At 38.3% G+C, this 19501-nt stretch overlaps 1 protein-coding gene across 1 annotated transcript in view; it reads left to right on the forward strand.

Annotated features, from left to right (window-relative positions):
* The window catches only part of LOC126161552 (kinetochore protein NDC80 homolog), a 194681-nt gene extending 175669 nt beyond the window's left edge, over positions 1-19012 (forward strand). Inside the window, exons 14-15 of the mRNA XM_049917486.1 lie at positions 18582-18684; positions 18833-19012. Coding sequence (XP_049773443.1) covers positions 18582-18684; positions 18833-18865 — 136 coding nt within the window. The 3' untranslated portion in view covers positions 18866-19012. The remainder of the gene's footprint in view (positions 1-18581; positions 18685-18832) is intronic.
* The last annotated feature ends 489 nt before the right edge of the window (positions 19013-19501 follow it).

The raw sequence follows: 19501 nt of genomic DNA on the forward strand, positions 1-19501 counted from the left end.
ATTTGGGCAAGGGTTGCTAAGGGAAACCATGGAAAACCTGGAACAAGGCTACTTTAACCTTATGTTCCACCCAGTAATTTACAAAAATTATTTAAAATTTCGACTGACAGATCTGAAAGTATCTTTATACATTGTGTTCTTGCATTGGTATAGTCAGGTATAAACAAATGTGAAGATATGTGGATACTGACGTCAGCACCATGTCTGGTGGAGGGTGCAGGGCAGGTGTGGGGAGAGACGGAGGATGACCTTGCTACCATGTGTGTGATTGTAGGGATGACTGGGAGCAGCGTTGATACTCAGGTGGGAGAAAGGCTGGATCAAACCCTCATATGGCCATTCACCGGGCGGTGACGTGTGAACATGTAACTTGCCTGGAACAAGTATCAATGCTAATCATTACTGATGGAAAAGTGCTGTAAGAAATAGGTTAGTACATATACTCTTCATTCTCAAGCAACTGGTCTGAATTCAGAGATTCAGGTAATCTTCCATCATATTTACCAATTTTTGTCTTTATATAGTCACTTATGAATATCAGAGTACCATATCTACACACGTTGTCCGTGGTAAACTCTGTTGATAATTCCCTTTTGTGTCTTCACATACTATTTTAATGAAGCACAATAATCATTATCATATATGCTGCACTTGAATATATCTTTGCTCTTTAACACACTCTTCTCTCTCTTCACTAGTTCCTTTTTAGGACACTGCACCAGTACGTGTTCATAGCTTATTTTGCACCTGGCAACACACAATATTGGAAGTTCATTGTTGCTCACAGTATACATAACTAATCCGCATTCTGTCAGTCTTCAAAACCTAACTGTTACAGAATTCAATTACAAATTTATTTACTACCCCAAAATCTACATAAATTCAGCCCAGTCAGTTCTCTTAAACTGCTGTCGTAACTCATCACTTTAAATAATGCCAATTTAATTTCAAACACCCCACAACAATCACACACTCACTCAGCCTGTTCCAGCATTTTCCTTCCTAATATCCTCATTTGTAATCTATCTCAACCAAATTTTGCAAAAACTCCATAAAGTGAACTGACTTTTGTCTTAAAAATATTTTATCATCTGTAGTCATATACCGCTGCCTTGAATATATGTAGTCATATGCTCTTGACATGAATATTCACATGTACCTAATACTAACATTTTCATAAAAAATTGAAACAGATATCCACTAATAACTATAGTCTTTACTGAAATTAAGAAATATCATAATTAACTTTTCCTTAATACAACTAAATATCATGTTGCTGAAACAAAACATATATAGTTACATAATTCATCTCTTATGCATTTCTATTGAATCATCATACGCTTATCTAAAATTATAAAAAAATTAACAAAAAAATTGCTTATATTATTCTTAGTTAAAATAATTTTCTTTCAGGAATGAAACTTTTTAAAATTATCATTGTGCTATAATCCCTTTATATTTCTTGTTTCAGGATGTCCTACTAGATATGCTCCTGGATTTGGTATTCTAATTACCTCAAATGGTCCTTCGTATATTAATTGCCTTTTTTTTAAAGTAATGTCACATGTGGATGTGTACATAATAACAATCTTTCCCCAATGCAAAAGGATTTGTCTTTGTAGTATCCTCTTGTCAAAATCTATCTTCCTTTTTCTTGCAGTTTCAGCGAGATTTTTTAATGCTGTTCTAATCTTATCTTGCCAGTGGGTTTCTTCTTGTGGTACCTTCAGAATCTTATCCGTCCATTCATTTCTTTCTATTCTGTCAAACATTAGTTCAGCAGGTGTAAAGTTTTGTGGTCATATGAGGCAAATTTTTCACGATTTCCTCAAAGGTATCGAGATATTCTATCCATCTTGTTTGTTTCACATGGCTGTAGGTTTGCATAAATCTGTTTAATTCATGAAAAGCCCTCTCAATCACGTTTGTGCCCGGATTATATGTGGAAGTCAAGATTTGTGTTAAATTTGCTCTGGCCAATGCATGCCTCCACCTATATCTGGTAAAATTTGTAGCATTGTTCGGCTTCCCAGTGCACGGAATGTAGTCATTGAAAAGATGATTCAGAATTGGTGCTGCTGTAGCAGTTTCCATTGGATAGAATTTTACATATTTGGTACATATGTCCAAGAAAGCTACAATATATTTACAGCCTCCTCTAGCCCTCAGTAATGGTCAACATATATCGACCGATAAAATAGCTACTGATTTTTCAGGAATGATCAGATGTAGCTGGCATTTACTACCTCTGTTGCTCAGATTTTGTTTTCTGACATATTACACATTTCCTGAGTACACTCCATACTTTCCTATCTAAGTCTGGGAAGTAGCAGTACATTCTCAGTTCGTTTGCACATTTCACAACACCAAAATGTCCCCAGGTGTTGTGAGTATACGTTATTAACGTCTCCTCATATTCTTCAGGTATACACACACCAATTCTGATTCATATTGCTCTTCAATGAAATAGTACATCATTCACTACATTATAGTACTGGCTTATTTTATCTTCTTGTGGATCTTCTAATTTCTGTTGAATGTTTCTCCACCTTGTATCACTTTGTTGGAGTCTCATCATGTCTCCACATAACTCTAAATAGTATATTTGGTGTACCTGATCTCCCATCAGTAATATTGGAAACTCGTCTTCATTTTCATCCAAGATGATGCCTTCTTCAAAATCCTTCTGGAAGACAGGGTAATGCATCTACTATGATATTCTCCTTTCCTTGGATATGTTGTTGTTGTTGTGGTCTTCAGTCCTGAGACTGGTTTGATGCAGCTCTCCACGCCACCCTATCCTGTGCAAGCCTCTTCATCTCCCAGTACCTACTGCAACCTGCATCCTTCTGAATCTGCTTAGTGTATTCATCTCTTGGTCTCCCCCTACGATTTTTACCCTCCACGCTGCCCTCCAATACCAATTTGGGGATCCCTTGATGCCTCAGAACATGTCCTACCAACCGATCCCTTCTTCTGGTCAAGTTGTGTCACAAACTTCTCTTCTCCCCAATCCTATTCAGTACTTCCTCATTAGTTATGTGATCTACCCATCTAATCTTCAGCATTCTTCTGTAGCACCACATTTTGAAAGCTTCTATTCTCTTCTTGTCCAAACTATTTACCGTCCATGTTTCACTTCCATACATGGCCACACTCCATACAAATACCCTCAGAAATGATTTCCTGACACTTAAATCTATACTCGATGTTAACAAATTTTTCTTCTTCAGAAACGCCTTCCTTGCCATTGCCAGTCTACATTTTATATCCTCTCTACTTCGACCATCATCAGTTATTTTGCTCCCCAAATAGCAAAACTCCTTTACTACGTTAAGTGTCTCATTTCCTAATCTAATTCCCTCAGCATCACCCTACTTAATTAGACTACATTCCATTATCCTCGTTTTGCTTTTGTTGATGTTCATCTTATATCCTCCCTTCAAGATACCATCCATTCCGTTCAACTGCTCTTCCAAGTCCTTTGCTGTCTCTGACAGAATTACAATGTCATCGGCGAACCTCAAAGTTTTTATTTCTTCTCCATGGATTTTAATACCTACTCCGAATTTTTCTTTTGTTTCCTTTACTGCTTGCTCAATATACAGATTGAATAACATCGGGGAGAGGCTACAACCCTGTCTTACTCCCTCCCCAACCGCTGCTTCTCTCTCATGTCTCTCGACTCTTATAACTGCTATCTGGCTTCTGTACAAATTGTAAATAGCCTTTTGCTCCCTGTATTTTACCCCTGCTAACTTTAGAATTTGAAAGAAAGTATTCTAGTCAACATTGTCAAAAGCTTTCTCTAAGTCTACAAATGCTAGACACGTAGGTTTGCCTTTCCTTAATCTTTCTTCTAAGATAAGTCGTAAGGTCAGTATTGCCTCACGTGTTCCAGTATTTCTATGGAATCCAAACTGATCTTCCCCGAGGTCGGCTTCTACTAGTTTTTCCATTCGTCTGTAAAGAATTCGTGTTAGTATTTTGCAGCTGTGGCTTATTAAACTGATTGTTCGGTAATTTTCACATCTGTCAACACCTGCTTTCTTTGGGGTAGGAATTATTATATTCTTCTTGAAGTCTGAGGGTATTTCACCTGTCTCATACATCTTGCTCACCAGATCGTAGAGTTTTGTCAGGACTGGCTCTCCCAAGGCCGTCAGAAGTTCCAATGGAATGTTGTCTACTCCGGGGGCCTTGTTTCGACTCAGGTCTTTCAGTGCTCTGTCAAACTCTTCACACAGTATCATATCTCTCATTTCATCTTCATCTACATCCTCTTCCATTTCCATAATATTGTCCTCAAGTACATCGCCCTTGTATAGACCCTCTATATACTCCTTCCACCTTTCTGCTTTCCCTTCTTTGCTTAGAACTGGGTTTCCATCTGAGCTCTTGATGTTCATACAAGTGGTTCTCTTCTCTCCAAAGGTATCTTTAATTTTCCTGTAGGCAGTATCTATCTCACCCCTAGTGAGATAAGCCTCTACATCCTTACATTTGTCCTCTAGCGATGCCTGCTTAGCCATTTTGCACTTCCTGTCGATCTCATTTTTGAGACGTTTGTATTCCTTTTTGCCTGCTTCATTTACTGCATTTTTATATTTTCTCCTTTCATCAATTAAATTCAATATTTCTTCTGTTACCCAAGGATTTCTACTAGCCCTCGTCTTTTTACCTACTTGATCCTCTGCTGCCTTCACTACTTCATCCCTCAAAGCTACCCATTCTTCTTCTACTGTATTTCTTTCCCCCATTTCTGTCAACTGTTTCCTTATGCTCTCCCTGAAACTCTGTACAACCTCTGGTTCTTTCAGTTTATCCAGGTCCCATCTCCTTAAATTCCCACCTTTTTGCAGTTTCTTCAGTTTTAATCTACAGGTTATAACCAATAGATTGTGGTCAGAGTCCACATCTGCCCCTTGAAATGTCTTACAATTTAAAACCTGGTTCCTAAATCTCTGTCTTACCATCATATAATCTATCTGAAACCTGTCAGTATCTCCAGGGTTCTTCCATGTATACAACCTTCTATCATGATTCTTAAACCAAGTGTTAGCTATGATTAAGTTGTGCTCTGTGCAAAATTCTGCCAGGCGGCTTCCTCTTTCATTTCTTAGCCCCAATCCATATTCACCTACTACGTTTCCTTCTCTCCCTCTTCCTACACTCGAATTCCAGTCACCCATGACTATTAAATTTTCGTCTCCCTTCACTACCTGAATAATTTCTTTTATTTCATCATACATTTCTTCAATTTCTTCGTCATCTGCAGAGCTAGTTGGCATATAAACTTGTACTACTGTAGTAGGTGTGGGCTTTGTATCTATCTTGGCCACAATAATGCGTTCACTATGCTGTTTGTAGTAGCTTACCCACATTCCTATTTTCCTATTCATTATTAAACCTACTCCTGCATTACCCCTATTTGACTTTGTGTTTATAACCCTGTAGTCACCTGACCAGAAGCCTTGTTCCTCCTGCCACCGAACTTCACTAATTCCCACTATATCTATCTTTAACCTATCCATTTCCCTTTTTAAATTTTCTAACCTACCTGCCCGATTAAGGGATCTGACATTCCACGCTCCGATCCGTAGAACGCCAGTTTTCTTTCTCCTGATAACGACATCCTCTTGAGTAGTCCCCGCCCGGAGATCCGAATGGGGGACTATTTTACCTCCGGAATATTTTACCCAAGAGGACGCCATCATCGTTTAATCATACAGTAAAGCTGCATGCCCTCGGGAAAAATTACGGCCGTAGTTTCCCCTTGCTTTCAGCCGTTCGCAGTACCAGCACAACAAGGCCGTTTTGGTTATTGTTACAAGGCCAGATCAGTCAATCATCCAGACTGTTGCCCTTGCAACTACTGAAAAGGCTGATGCCCCTCTTCAGGAACCACAAGTTTGTCTGGCCTCTCAACAGATACCCCTCCGTTGTGGTTGCACCTACGGTACGACTATCTGTATCGCTGAGGCACGCAAGCCTCCCCACCAACGGCAAGGTCCATGGTTCATGGGGGGTCCTTGGATATCCAAGGATATCTATCTATCCTTGGATATATACAGTACGAAATTAGTATTCCTGAAGAGCAACCCTCCTCCTTGCTAATCTCACATGTAATAGCTTTCAGGTTTGTAAAAAAACTAAGAGCTTGATGGTCACAGTATACTGTGGTTCTTGCTTCATATAAATAATAATGAAAACTTTTTGAATGCCCACCTACTGGAAGAGCCTCCTGTTCTGTTGTCGTATAAGATCTCTCGCAACTTGACTGTGTCCTACTAGCAAAAACTATTGGGCAAAAGGTGGGCTGGCTATTTAGTGTTTGAATTTGGAACAGACTTATACCCGAACCAACAAATGAAGCATAAGTCTTTAATCCAAATTCAGTTGACGTATCGGGATGATACAGAATCTTCGCATTGGATAAAGCTTGCTTGATTGCTTCGAATGCTCATTGACAGTCCTCAGTCCATTGCCAATGCACATTCTTCCTTAATAAATTTAATAATGGCTCAGAATTCCTCGATTGCTTCTCAATTAATTGACAAAAAGATGCAAGACCTAGAAATCCTTTTAATTACCTTTTCATTCTAGGAACAGGAAAAATTTTTATGGCACCGATCTTCTTTTCATAAAGTAAAATACCTCTTGAATTTATCGAATGTCATAAGAATTTTATTTTCTCCAGGCAGGAATGTGACTTTTGTAGATTCGCTGTTGTTCTCTCACTAGAAAACCTCTCTAATACTCGTGTCAGTATATTCACATGTTCTTCCTAGGTATCTGTAACTATCAGGATGTGATCGACAAATAATGTTAGCTTACTCTTTAGTTCAGGTCCCAATGTAGATATGAATACTCTTGCACTGATATTCAAACCAAATGGAAGAACCTTGAAATTATAACTCCTAACAGCATTTATACAAATGTGGTATACTTTCTTCTATCTTCATCTAACTTGACCTGGCAGTATGAAGTACACAAATCAGTTGTAAAATACTTCGCTCCATTGAACTTTTGAATCAGCTCATCTATATTTTCTGGGTGGATACATACTGGTAAATAATTGTGTTGATTACATGAGTATCAAGTACTAGATGAACTTTTTCTCCTGGTTTTGGTACAGTGAGAAGTGGACTGCAGTAGGGACTGTTTGGGGGTTCTGTCAGATTCCAGTCTAACATCCTCTGTATTTCTTGGTGAACTGCATTGCGTAGTTTCCAAGTAATGGGACAGAACCTATGGCAGTATGTTCTGTGTGGCATGATGTTCAGATGACATGTATAACCCTTGATGACACGTGGTTGCTCTTCGAATACTCTCATATACTTGCATAATAGAGCAGACAGTTGTATCCTTTGCTCTTCCATAAGGTGCTCTTACCTTCTGTTGTATCTGCTCAGATACTTCAAACAACTTGCATTACTCTGATCGAAATTGTCTTGAATTTGCGGCGCTCTTTTATTATTAATTGTAGCTTTGCCCCTTGACAGTATCTTCCATGTTTTCCTCTTTACTCAGCAAGTCTACCTCTGCTAGGGCTCCATCGATCCAAAAATTTACCTTCCCAGTAGAGAAGTCTAATTGCATCCTCCTCCTGAATAGTCTGTAATCCAAGAACACAGTCGACTATTAATTTATCAACTACTAAGAACACGCATATATCCCTGCATTTCCTAGATTTGATTTTAGCATTGTCTGCGTCCTCATGGGTTGGGACCACATGCCAAATGCTCCTAGTATTTTGCAGTGTTGTGCAGAAAAAGTTGGTTACTGGGTCTTCTTCATTAATTTATTAAGTAGGTTCGTAGATACTGCATTTACCGATGCGCCCGTATCCAAAACTACTGTCACTGAAATACCCTGTATTATAACTTTAATTGTAGATATAGGTTCTTATAAGTATTCTTCTGTATATTTGGCTGTGTCAGCACAAAGCTCCTTTTCTACAAACTTTCCCTTATTATATCTCATCATACGAACTTTATGCCTGTAGCTCCTATGCCTTTCCTTGACCATTTCTTTGGGGCATAATTCGGTCGAAGGTAGTTTTCCGAGTGCAGTTCATTTGCATGAGTCACACCCTGTCTCACTTCTGTTATAACTGGTGTCTGTTGTCTCCAGTAATTATTCATTGGCAGAGAAAGCCGTATTTGTCTGTTATTGTTTTGCTAATTCGTAGTATTTGAATATATTATATCCTGGATTGTATCATTTATCATGTCTATTCTGTCTGTTTTTGCCATAATGTAAATTATTCCCATTGCTGCTACACTGTTTACGATGTTGGTCATAATTATTAACAATTTGCCGTCCGCATGTCTTGTACAAATTTATTCACTTAGCGCCGGCAGCGCTAATCCCCCCCCCCCCCCCTCTCCCTCCCATGAACCGTGGACCTTGCCGTTGGTGGGGAGGCTTGCGTGCCTCAGCGATACAGATAGCCGTACCATAGGTACAACCACAACGGAGGGGTATCTGTTGAGAGGCCAGACAAATGTGTGGTTCCTGAAGAGGGGCAGCAGCCTTTTCAGTAGTTGCAAGGGCAACAGTCTGGATGATTGACTGATCTGGCCTTGTAACAATAACCAAAACGGCCTTGCTGTGCTGGTACTGCGAATGGCTGAAAGCAAGGAGAAACTACGGCCGTAATTGTTCCCGAGGGCATGCAGCTCTACTGTATCATTAAATGATGATGGCGTCCTCTTGGGTAAAATATTCCGGAGGTAAAATAGTCCCCCATTCGGATCTCCGGGCGGGGACTACTCAAGAGGATGTCGTTATCATGAGAAAGAAAACTGGCGTTCTACGGATCGGAGCGTGGAATGTCAGATCCCTTAATCGGGCAGGTAGGTTAGAAAATTTAAAAAGGGAAATGGGGATGTTAAAGTTAGATATAGTGGGAATTAGTGAAGTTCGGTGGCAGGAGGAACAAGGCTTCTGGTCAGGTGACTACAGGGTTATAAACACAAAATCAAATAGGGTTAATGCAGGAGTAGGTTTAATAATGAATAGGAAAATAGGAATGCGGGTACGCTACTACAAACAGCATAGTGAACGCATTATTGTGACCAAGATAGATACAAAGCCCACACCTACTACAGTAGTACAAGTTTATATGCCAACTAGCTCTGCAGATGACGAAGAAATTGAAGAAATGTATGATGAAATAAAAGAAATTATTCAGATAGTGAAGGGAGACGAAAATTTAATAGTCATGGGTGACTGGAATTCGAGTGTAGGAAAAGGGAGAGAAGGAAATGTAGTAGGTGAATATGGATTGGGGTTAAGAAATGAAAGAGGAAGCCGCCTCGTAGAATTTTGCACAGAGCACAACTTAATCATAGCTAACACTTGGTTTAAGAATCATGAAAGAAGGTTGTATACATGGAAGAACCCTGGAGATACTAGAAGGTATCAGATAGATTATATAATGGTAAGACAGAGATTTAGGAACCAGGTTTTAAATGGTAAGACATTTCCAGAGGCAGATGTGGACTCTGACCACAATCTATTGGTTATGACCTGTAGATTAAAACTGAAGAAACTGCAAAAAGGTGGGAATTTAAGGAGATGGGACCTGGATAAACTGAAAGAACCAGAGGTTGTACAGAGTTTCAGGGAGAGCATAAGGAAACAGTTGACAGAAATGGGGGAAAGAAATACAGTAGAAGAAGAATGGGTAGCTTTGAGGGATGAAGTAGTGAAGGCAGCAGAGGATCAAGTAGGTAAAAAGACGAGGGCTAGTAGAAATCCTTGGGTAACAGAAGAAATATTGAATTTAATTGATGAAAGGAGAAAATATAAAAATGAAGTAAATGAAGCAGGCAAAAAGGAATACAAACGTCTCAAAAATGAGATCGACAGGAAGTGCAAAATGGCTAAGCAGGGATGGCTAGAGGACCAATGTAAGGATGTAGAGGCTTATCTCACTAGGGGTGAGATAGATACTGCCTAGAGGAAAATTAAAGAGACCTTTGGAGAAAAGAGAACCACTTGTATGAACATCAAGAGCTCAGATGGAATCCCAGTTTTAAGCAAAGAAGGGAAAGCAGAAAGGTGGAAGGAGTAAATAGAGGGTCTATACAAGGGTGATGTACTTGAGGACAATATTATGGAAATGGAAGAGGATGTATATGAAGATGAAATGGGAGATACGATACTGCGTGAAGAGTTTGACAGAGCACTGAAAGACCTGAGTCGAAACAAGGCCCCCGGAGTAGACAACATTCCATTGGAACTACTGACGGCCTTGGGAGAGCCAGTCCTGACAAAACTCTACCATCTGGTGAGCAAGATGTATGAAACAGGCGAAATACCCTCAGACTTCAAGAAGAATATAATAATTCCTATCCCAAAGAAAGCAGGTGTTGACAGATGTGAAAATTACCGAACAATCAGTTTAATAAGCCACAGCTGCAAAATACTAACACGAATTCTTTACAGACGAATGGAAAAACTAGTAGAAGCCGACCTCGGGGAAGATCAGTTTGGATTCCGTAGAAATACTGGAACACGTGAGGCAATACTGACCTTACGACTTATCTTAGAAGAAAGAATAAGGAAAGGCAAACATATGTTCCTAGCATTTGTAGACTTGGAGAAAGCTTTTGACAATGTTGACTGGAATACTCTCTTTCAAATTCTAAAGGTGGCAGGGGGAAAATACAGGGAGCAAAAGGCTATTTACAATTTGTACAGAAACCAGATGGCAGTTATAAGAGTCGAGGGACATGAAAGGGAAGCAGTGGTTGGGAAGGGAGTAAGACAGGGTTGTAGCCTCTCCCCGATGTTATTCAATCTGTATATTGAGCAAGCAGTAAAGGAAACAAAAGAAAAATTTGGAGTTGGTATTAAAATCCATGGAGAAGAAACAAAAACTTTGAGGTTCGCCAATGACATTGTAATTCTGTCAGAGACAGCAAAGGACTTGGAAGAGCAGTTGAGCGGAATGGACAGTGTCTTGAAAGGAGGATATAAGATGAACATCAACAAAAGCAAAATGAGGATAATGGAATGTAGTCGAATTAAGTCGGGTGTTGCTGAGGGAATTAGATTAGGAAATGAGACACTTAAAGTAGTAAAGGAGTTTTGCTATTTGGGGAGCAAAATAACTGATGATGGTCGAAGTAGAGAGGATATAAAATGTAGACTGGCAATGGCAAGGAAAGCGTTTCTGAAGAAGAGAAATTTGTTAACATCGAATATAGATTTAAGTGTCAGGAAGTCATTTCTGAAAGTATTTGTATGGAGTGTAGCCATGTATGGAAGTGAAACATGGACGATAAATAGCTTAGACAAGAAGAGAATAGAAGCTTTCAAAATGTGGTGCTACAGAAGAATGCGGAAGATCAGATGGGTAGATCACATAACTAATGAGGAAGTATTAAATAGGATTGGGGAGAAGAGAAGTTTGTGGCACAACTTGACCAGAAGAAGGGATCGGTTGGTAGGACATGTTCTGAGGCATCAAGGGATCCCCAAATTGGTATTGGAGGGCAGCGTGGAGGGTAAAAATCGTAGGGGGAGACCAAGAGATGAATTCACTAAGCAGATTCAGAAGGATGTACGTTGCAGTAGGTACTGGGAGATGAAGCAGCTTGCGCAGGATAGAGTAGCATGGAGAGCTGCATCAAACCAGTCTCAGGACTGAAGACGACAACAACAACAACATGGATTGTCCGCGGCCATTCTTGACAGTATCGGGAGATTATAAATTGTTAAGTTTTACTAATCTCATTGTTAGTTCTCATAAGTTCTCAACCCTCTTCCTCTACTTACATGAAATTTCGAAGATACACATACACAAATAATTACAAAATTTGTGCGTTTCATATATTTGTTTAATTGCTTTGTTTTGGTAATTAGTATTTTTCTTTCATATGATATGGAGCAAAACAGTATCCAAGATGTAATGCAACTCCACAAGACTTTGTTTGTTCGGTTTTTTTTTTTTTTTTTTTTTTTTTTTTTTTTTACAAGGCAGTTTCTTCACTTTCATTTGTTTGTATCAGAAGTACGTAGGCCTTTTAGTTAGTGTTGCTTTATGGGACCGGAAAGTCTGTCAACCAGATCATGATGAGTCGTACGTGATGTAGTGGCAACCTTCACAAGTTTTGCTTCGCGCATTCATCATAAATAATCATATTCTCTCTTTCGTCTGCCATGATGAAAGGGCAAAAATACTTATAAAAACAGAAAACTTGTTGATGTGTGTAACTTACTGTTACATAAACAAAACACCAACAGATTGCAAAAGATACCAAAGTGCTGTCATCGGCTACTGCACGATACTATGCTCACGACACCACTGTGGTGTCACTGGTCACTGAGCGATACTGTGCACATGACACCACTGTGGTGTCGCCGGCTGTTGACCACTATTTTGCGCACGACACCACTGTTGTGTCGCTGGACAGCAGAGAGTTAAAATGCCGCAGGGCGTGACTCGCATTTGTTTCTTGAATCAGCTGATTGCTCATAGAGCTGCCATGGGCATAATTCACCTGCGAATACAAGCTGTGTCTATTTTCTCTTGCCTTAATGTCTTCTTGGATCAAGTCAGTGGAGTCAAAGACTGACGTAAATTCTCCTCTGACGCATGTATTAATTTTTCTCGGATCTCAGCCGTAAGTTTCGCCTTCAAAATCCACAGAATATCCTTATGCATTATAGGTTCATCCCAGTATCTTGCTTTGTGTAAATACTTCTCAAAGTATCACCGTAGACTTCAGGTATTGCACAGAAAGGTTCTGGGTTAAATACGTCTTTCCTTAATTGTTCTTGCACGCCACGGGACAAATACTTAGTGAGAAACGCCTTTTCAAATTCCTCGTAAGTTTCAAACGTATCCATCATATCCGTGGCCCATAACGCGCAATCACCTTGGATATAACCTGAAACATATCTAATCTTTTGCGCTTCAGTCCATGCCCTTGGTAATACTCCACGAAATCCTTTTATGAATGCCACCAGGTTTATTAATTTTCAGTCAGGTGAGAATTGCTGAAATTGCCTATGCTTCATCAATTTTTCTTCCATTATCTTTGAAGCGTACATGATATTAGCTTGTGGCACTGCACGCATTCCATTGTAATTTACATTTCCCATAGGCGAAGCATGTCCGTTACCAAAACAAGATTCATGATTCGAGGCCTATGTTTGTTCTGCTTCACGCAGCTCGTTTCTACAATCTCTTACTGCCCCTTGAATCTGTTCCACATCTGTCCATTTGTCTAGTTTAGTTGAGAAATCTTGTTGGTGTTTATTGAAACTTGCTTGTATCAACTAATCACACCCTGAAGCTATGCTAGTCACTGTTCCTGTTATCTCTCCTATGGAAATTTCTATGGAAATTTCTACTTCCTCCTGCATCAATCTAATGATTGGCATTTCTTGGGTAATCTTTTGAATTTCCAGATGAAACTGCGTTTGCGTTTTACACAATTGCGTTATCTCATTTGAGATTTGCTGTTGTTGGCTAACTATTGCCTGAATTGCAGCTGAAATGTCAATTTGTTTTTGGCACGTCTGCTTGTTCTGTGGTACAGTTTGTACCATTGTTGACATATCAGCTTCTTTCTGTGGCATGTCCTGCACCACTACTGACATATCTGTTTGCTTTTGTGATATTGTCATTACCCACATTAGTACATGCATATAATAGTGAAATGCAATATGTACAATTGCTAATTGTTGGACATCCTGTTACAGTCACCAGTTAAATATATTTTTATTATTTTTGGTTAGTTAATTATTTATTATTATTAATAAATATTCTTTATGTGCACTTTTAATTATTGGTTTAGTTATAGGTTTTTGTTGGTTTAGCTTAGTTCCTTCTTTTTCCTTTTATCTTTACTCTCCTGAAAACATGGTAAATATAAATATTTCATTTTAAATATCACAGGAAAGCAAGAGCTGTATTCCGCAGTGGCAATCTCATGCAAATTCCTCATCTTTATCTGCCCCATCTGAAATCTCGAAAACCCTTACTCGCTACACAGATCACTCGGCACAACTGTGTGCTACGTTCTTTGATGAGTCTGGATGATAGGTCCAACAATTTAGCAAGTTAAAGTTATTAATTCGGAGATAATCTCACATCAAATTATGACTGGAAAATACAGGTTCGCACTATCGTTTCAAACTTCACTTCTGTGCGATATACGTCTCGTAATATGAACGGTTTGGGGAAAGACAATGGTAGCCCTGAAATTTGAATATTTCAAACCAAGTCCAGTAAGACAATGGTAACCTTGATCTATGCTAGGTGGTATAATGAGTTCATCTTATTGATGACATATGGCAGCACGACGTTGATTTATTTTTATGAGAATCCACGTACATTGATGAGAACAATGGTAATCCAAAAATTCAAAATAGAGGCAGCAGCAGATTGCAGTGAGGGAAGTTGTGATATTTTTGTAATTTTAAGTGAATTTTGTGGTGATTCTAGTGATTCTGATTGTATGATGATGACATTAATCATCCAGATTTCAATTTAAACAAGGAGATGGGGATTCTACTTTTATTAATTCTACTATAAGTCAAGTAAGTTTTGTTTTCCACATCGTGTTGTTGTTTGTTGGTTACCATTATCTTTGTGCTAGATAGCTAGACTGCGTATTTTATTTCCATATTCAGCTTTTTAACAAGATCTTGATACGAAGATAGGGTCAACATGTCTTTTAATGCAACTACATTGTCCTCTGTAAATCAGGGGATGTTTACAAAAAGAAATGTTCTCGTGTTTGTGGGTTACCATTTTGTTCAGCTCATCATTGATGAGATTACCATTTTATTTGTTGACAGCACTTTTTAATATTACACTATCCATACAAAAAATTTTTTTAATCGAATGAAGAGGATCACAACAGAACCGACCCTGGGAATAAAGACATCATAGTGGAAACACCGAGAAAAAGAAAAAAGCTAATGAACAAACAACAACAGAAGAAACTTGCAAGGAATAGTAGGCTTGAATATACTACAAAAGAAGCTACAGGGATCCAGGCGAGAAATTTAGTTGGAGCTTTCTGTAAATGTTCTAAAAAGTGTTTTGAACAGATTGGGGAGAAGCTTATACAGAGTATAAACAAGTCATTCTGGAACATTGGGGACTTCAATAGACAAAATGCTTATTTGTTTGGTTCCATGCGGCTAGAACCCATAACAAGAAGATATACAGGCATTGAAATTAGAAGGCGTAACAACTCTGTACAAATCAGTGCAGAGGCTACTATTCCACCAGAAGATAGAAGCAGCAGGCATAAGAAGAGACCACAGCCTACACAGAGGAAGACATGGAATTAGTCAAAATACATATAGAACGTATTCCAAAATAGAAAAGTCATTACAGTAGAAAAGGTAATGGTGAAAAATTGTGTTTGTCGATGGAATATTCCACATACAGTTGCTACAACCATTATAAAGGTTAATACTGTCTTGATATCAAAGCGAAGCCTGTATCTTTTGATAAGTATCAACGCATTTTCATTCAATATTTCATTCAAACTGAAATTTCAGACAACTGCTCTAGGAAAAACAAAAACTGGAACATTGCATTTGCTTGGATGCAGCTTATAGCAAAAGGAAGATTTTCCCACTTCCTGGACATTCCATGTTGCCAGGTGATCGAGAATTTGCTGTTGTGGAGCAGTATGTTCACCAACATGTGCAGTTTGTGTATGCCCCTCAAGACTGAGTGGACATTTTGAAGAAGTGTGGCCAAAAGCAACCATTTTGTGTCCTTGTTATGTCATCAGAATATTTTGTATGCATCAGTGACATGAGATCTACATTTAGTCGAAAGAATATCTCAGTAGAAGGGCACAAGGTGTCATTGCGAGATGCTGTACAGTTCCTCCCAGGAATCTTGTTCACATCAAATACATTTCATGGGGAAGACTGACAGAAAGTCAATTTACACAAATGAGGTCGCCCTACAAGCTTTGAAGGAACCAGTCTTCAAAAAAAGTATTCCGGGTCAGTTCCAATTGACTCTAAGAGGAAACAAAACCTCATGTCTGCAGTGAACTGGATACCACCTATTTATCACAAATTCTACAAAGCAATAAAAACTAATATGACATCTCCAAATGAGGATGAGTATGTAGATGCATCTGCAGATCAAATGTGAGAGTTTTCAGCTGCCCCGTGTTTGTTGCAGGAAAACAATGGTATGCCACATAATATGTTCGCCACAGCTAGGAAAAGAGAGTTTTGGACATTATTAACTCAAAGTTTGTATTTTTTTCCACCGATTTGTGTACTTAAGACGTTGTACGGTGACTACCAGTTGCATAAATAATAAAATATTAATAACTTATGTATGAAATATTTTTTTAAACTTTTCCAATTGAATATCTTCATTCATAGCTTATGTGGGTTACCATTATATTTCACCATACCCTTCATATCTGTACCATGATAATTAACTAATTTCTGTATGGAGATACACACACACACCTTGAATACTTGATGTTAGTTACTGGATTTTATTTTTCTGCAAAAATCTATTTGAACATTTACTTTATACTGTAATGGCGTCTCACAACAATACAATCTCTCTACTCCTCTCACAAGTCCAATCTCTCCATTTCTTTCACAAAAAGTCCTTAAAACGAAGTCTTTCGTTCAGCGAGACACAGAGATGCTTTCGTAACAAGGAACGTCCTATTCTCGCAGTCGGTATAAGCCGTTCACCATAATATCAATTTGTCGCACCCAAACTAGGGTTTTGGATACATTGTTACACCATAGTTTGTATAGACTTACAACTAAAGCATTATCATGTTACTGCCACTAATAAAGTGTTATCTTCAGGGAAAATATGTGAAATTTGGAAGATATTTCTAAAGCAGTGTGTGTTAAATTGACATGTTCTTTCGGTTACTTTTTCAGTTAATGTACATAAAAGTCCACACATTTTGTGATTTTGTGTATGAGCTTCGTTGATCCAAAGTCACAGAATTTAGCTTCCTATTCTCTTGACTACCATTCCACCATATCCCTGCACCCATTATTTTTTGCACAAGACTTCCTTGTTACAAAACTGGGTTCTGCTATATTAAATTGAAGTTTGCTGCTTCCCCTCTATGTGACAGTTGCATTCTGGTCTGAGCTGCTAGAGACTGCGGTCGAGCTGAGATGTGCTTGCACGTGTGAATGAATGTGTGTGTCTTTCCTTTTCTGAAGAAGGCTTTGACCAAAAGCTAAATGTGTAACTGTCTTTTTGTTGTGCCTGTCTGCATCTCGGCGTGTCGTCTTCACACTGAGTAGCAATCTGTCTTCTCCTTATATTGTAAATTGAGGTTTGTAACTTTTGCTATACTATCATGTCATCCCACTATCTGTTTCTATAAGGTGTGTCGTGATCTACAAGGATTTCACTCCTGATCACAATGTAGTCCCAGTGTTCTGTCACAATACACACTACACAGATTATGAGATTTGGAATCTCCCTTCCTCCCCCCCCCCCCCCCACACACACACACACACACATACACACATACACACACACACACACACACACACACACACACACACACACACACACACACACACACATTCTGTCTTATATATATTAAAAAAAATCAACCCCTGTATCTACTTACATTTCTCCTCCATGCGAATTATGCTTCATTATCTCTGTACTTTCCAGTTTCTTCACATTTATCAATCACACTGCATTGTTTATATGAATTTTGAACTTCCTGTTGCTTCTCTTTAAACCAGGGTATTCAATGCCTTATTATTTACCAACTACTGTTTGTTTCCCTTTCTCTTTAGTCTGGTAGGAGAAACCATTCACGTGAAACCTAATAAGTCACTTTTTAATTATATTGTTCCTGTATTCCATTACATTTACACAAGTAGAAGAGTTTTACATTCCTCTATGTACCTTTTACTTTCGACTTTGATCTGTCATGTCTACAGTGAGGCCAGAGGTATATCAGTTTTACTCAGGTGTAAAAGAACGAGGAAGATAATGGCATTGGTTTATTCCATTTAATACTCTTCATTATAAATCAGCAGTATAAAGTGAAAATTCCACAAAATGAATTATGATGATTCACTTGATCAGTGTTGCTCTGCTCTGACAATACCCCATCTCAGTTACGAGAATTGCCGTGGGGTTTAGCTTCTTGTATTTCTTTCAGTATTGTCTTTGTACGTGTGTGCCTGTATATGTATCTAATCACAAAATCTCCATAGAAAATCACAATGATTAAAATATTTGCCAGTCAATAACCAAAATACGAAATAAATACTTTTTTACTATTTTTCTTAGTATTGTGCATGGTTTTCTCGTTCCCTTAAAGATTATGTTGTGGACTTGTAGCATTCGTTGGGGTGATACTAACCTTCTCTATGTAAATTAAATAAATAAAAATGCACGCAGGGTAATTCTGTGCAGCAGGGCTGGGATAACAACATTCTCTGCTCTCAGTTTTGTGTTTGACTTTATATTTGTTTTCTTTTCTAATTTATGCAAATTAATGTTATAGTATCAGTTTTCTATGTAAAGGTGGTATGTTGATTTTAAACACATTTATTTGTTACAGGTATGCAACTGTAGTCTCTGAAGGTGAATACAAAATAAAAGAGAAGGAGGAAGAATTGGAGTGGATGAAAGAGAACGTATTAGAAGTTAAGAAAGACTTCATAGTAAGTGTACAACAAAATGCTTATCATTATTATTTTTGTACGTTATGGTTTCTGTCTTCAAGAACTGGCATCAAAATATTAGTTAGTTTTCTCTGTCTGGATATGTATAATTCAACTTTTCTACCATGTATTCTTTTTTCCCCATCAGGAAAAATCTGGATGGACTGATATCAAACTCTGAAGTCCTGTGGCGGCAGATCGGGACAGTTCTGCAATCAAATCTAAATTTGTGACTTTGTGTTTCATTGCCATTTTATATGTGATCAAAGATTGTGACAGACCTGCTATCTGTAATGTTTAAACTATTAAAGTAGCAGATATTTTACTACATGTAAATGAAGCTAAGCATGTGCTTTCGTATTTCAATTACACTTTACTATGAGCTATCTTGTAAGATGGGTGTTTGAGTAACCAAGTGTGTGTCTTAACTTTGAAAATACGGGGTGATTATAATTAAAATTAAACTTTCAAACTGCTGTAGAAATAACACCACTGGTCAGAATAACGTCAAATTGCAACGGAATATTATCAGAGAAGGGCGAAAACGTATGGGAGAAGAAAAATAAGTAGTTGCAAAATGTAGTAATAGATGGTGCAGTAATACCAATAGATAGCGCTGTAAGCATCATCATTTAATAGTGCTCGACTACAAATGACAAATGAATCAACAACAATGCCCAAGGTGTACGTTTGACATTAAACAAACTGTACCACTCAGTATGCATGGATGTACAGGTGTGACACTGTTAGTTACATAAGCCCATCCACCACAGCAAGGTCATATTGCATCGGATCTGAAAAATTGGTTTTTAGTTGT

Source organism: Schistocerca cancellata, chromosome 2 (genome assembly GCF_023864275.1).
Source record: "Schistocerca cancellata isolate TAMUIC-IGC-003103 chromosome 2, iqSchCanc2.1, whole genome shotgun sequence".
NCBI lineage: Eukaryota > Metazoa > Arthropoda > Insecta > Orthoptera > Acrididae > Schistocerca > Schistocerca cancellata.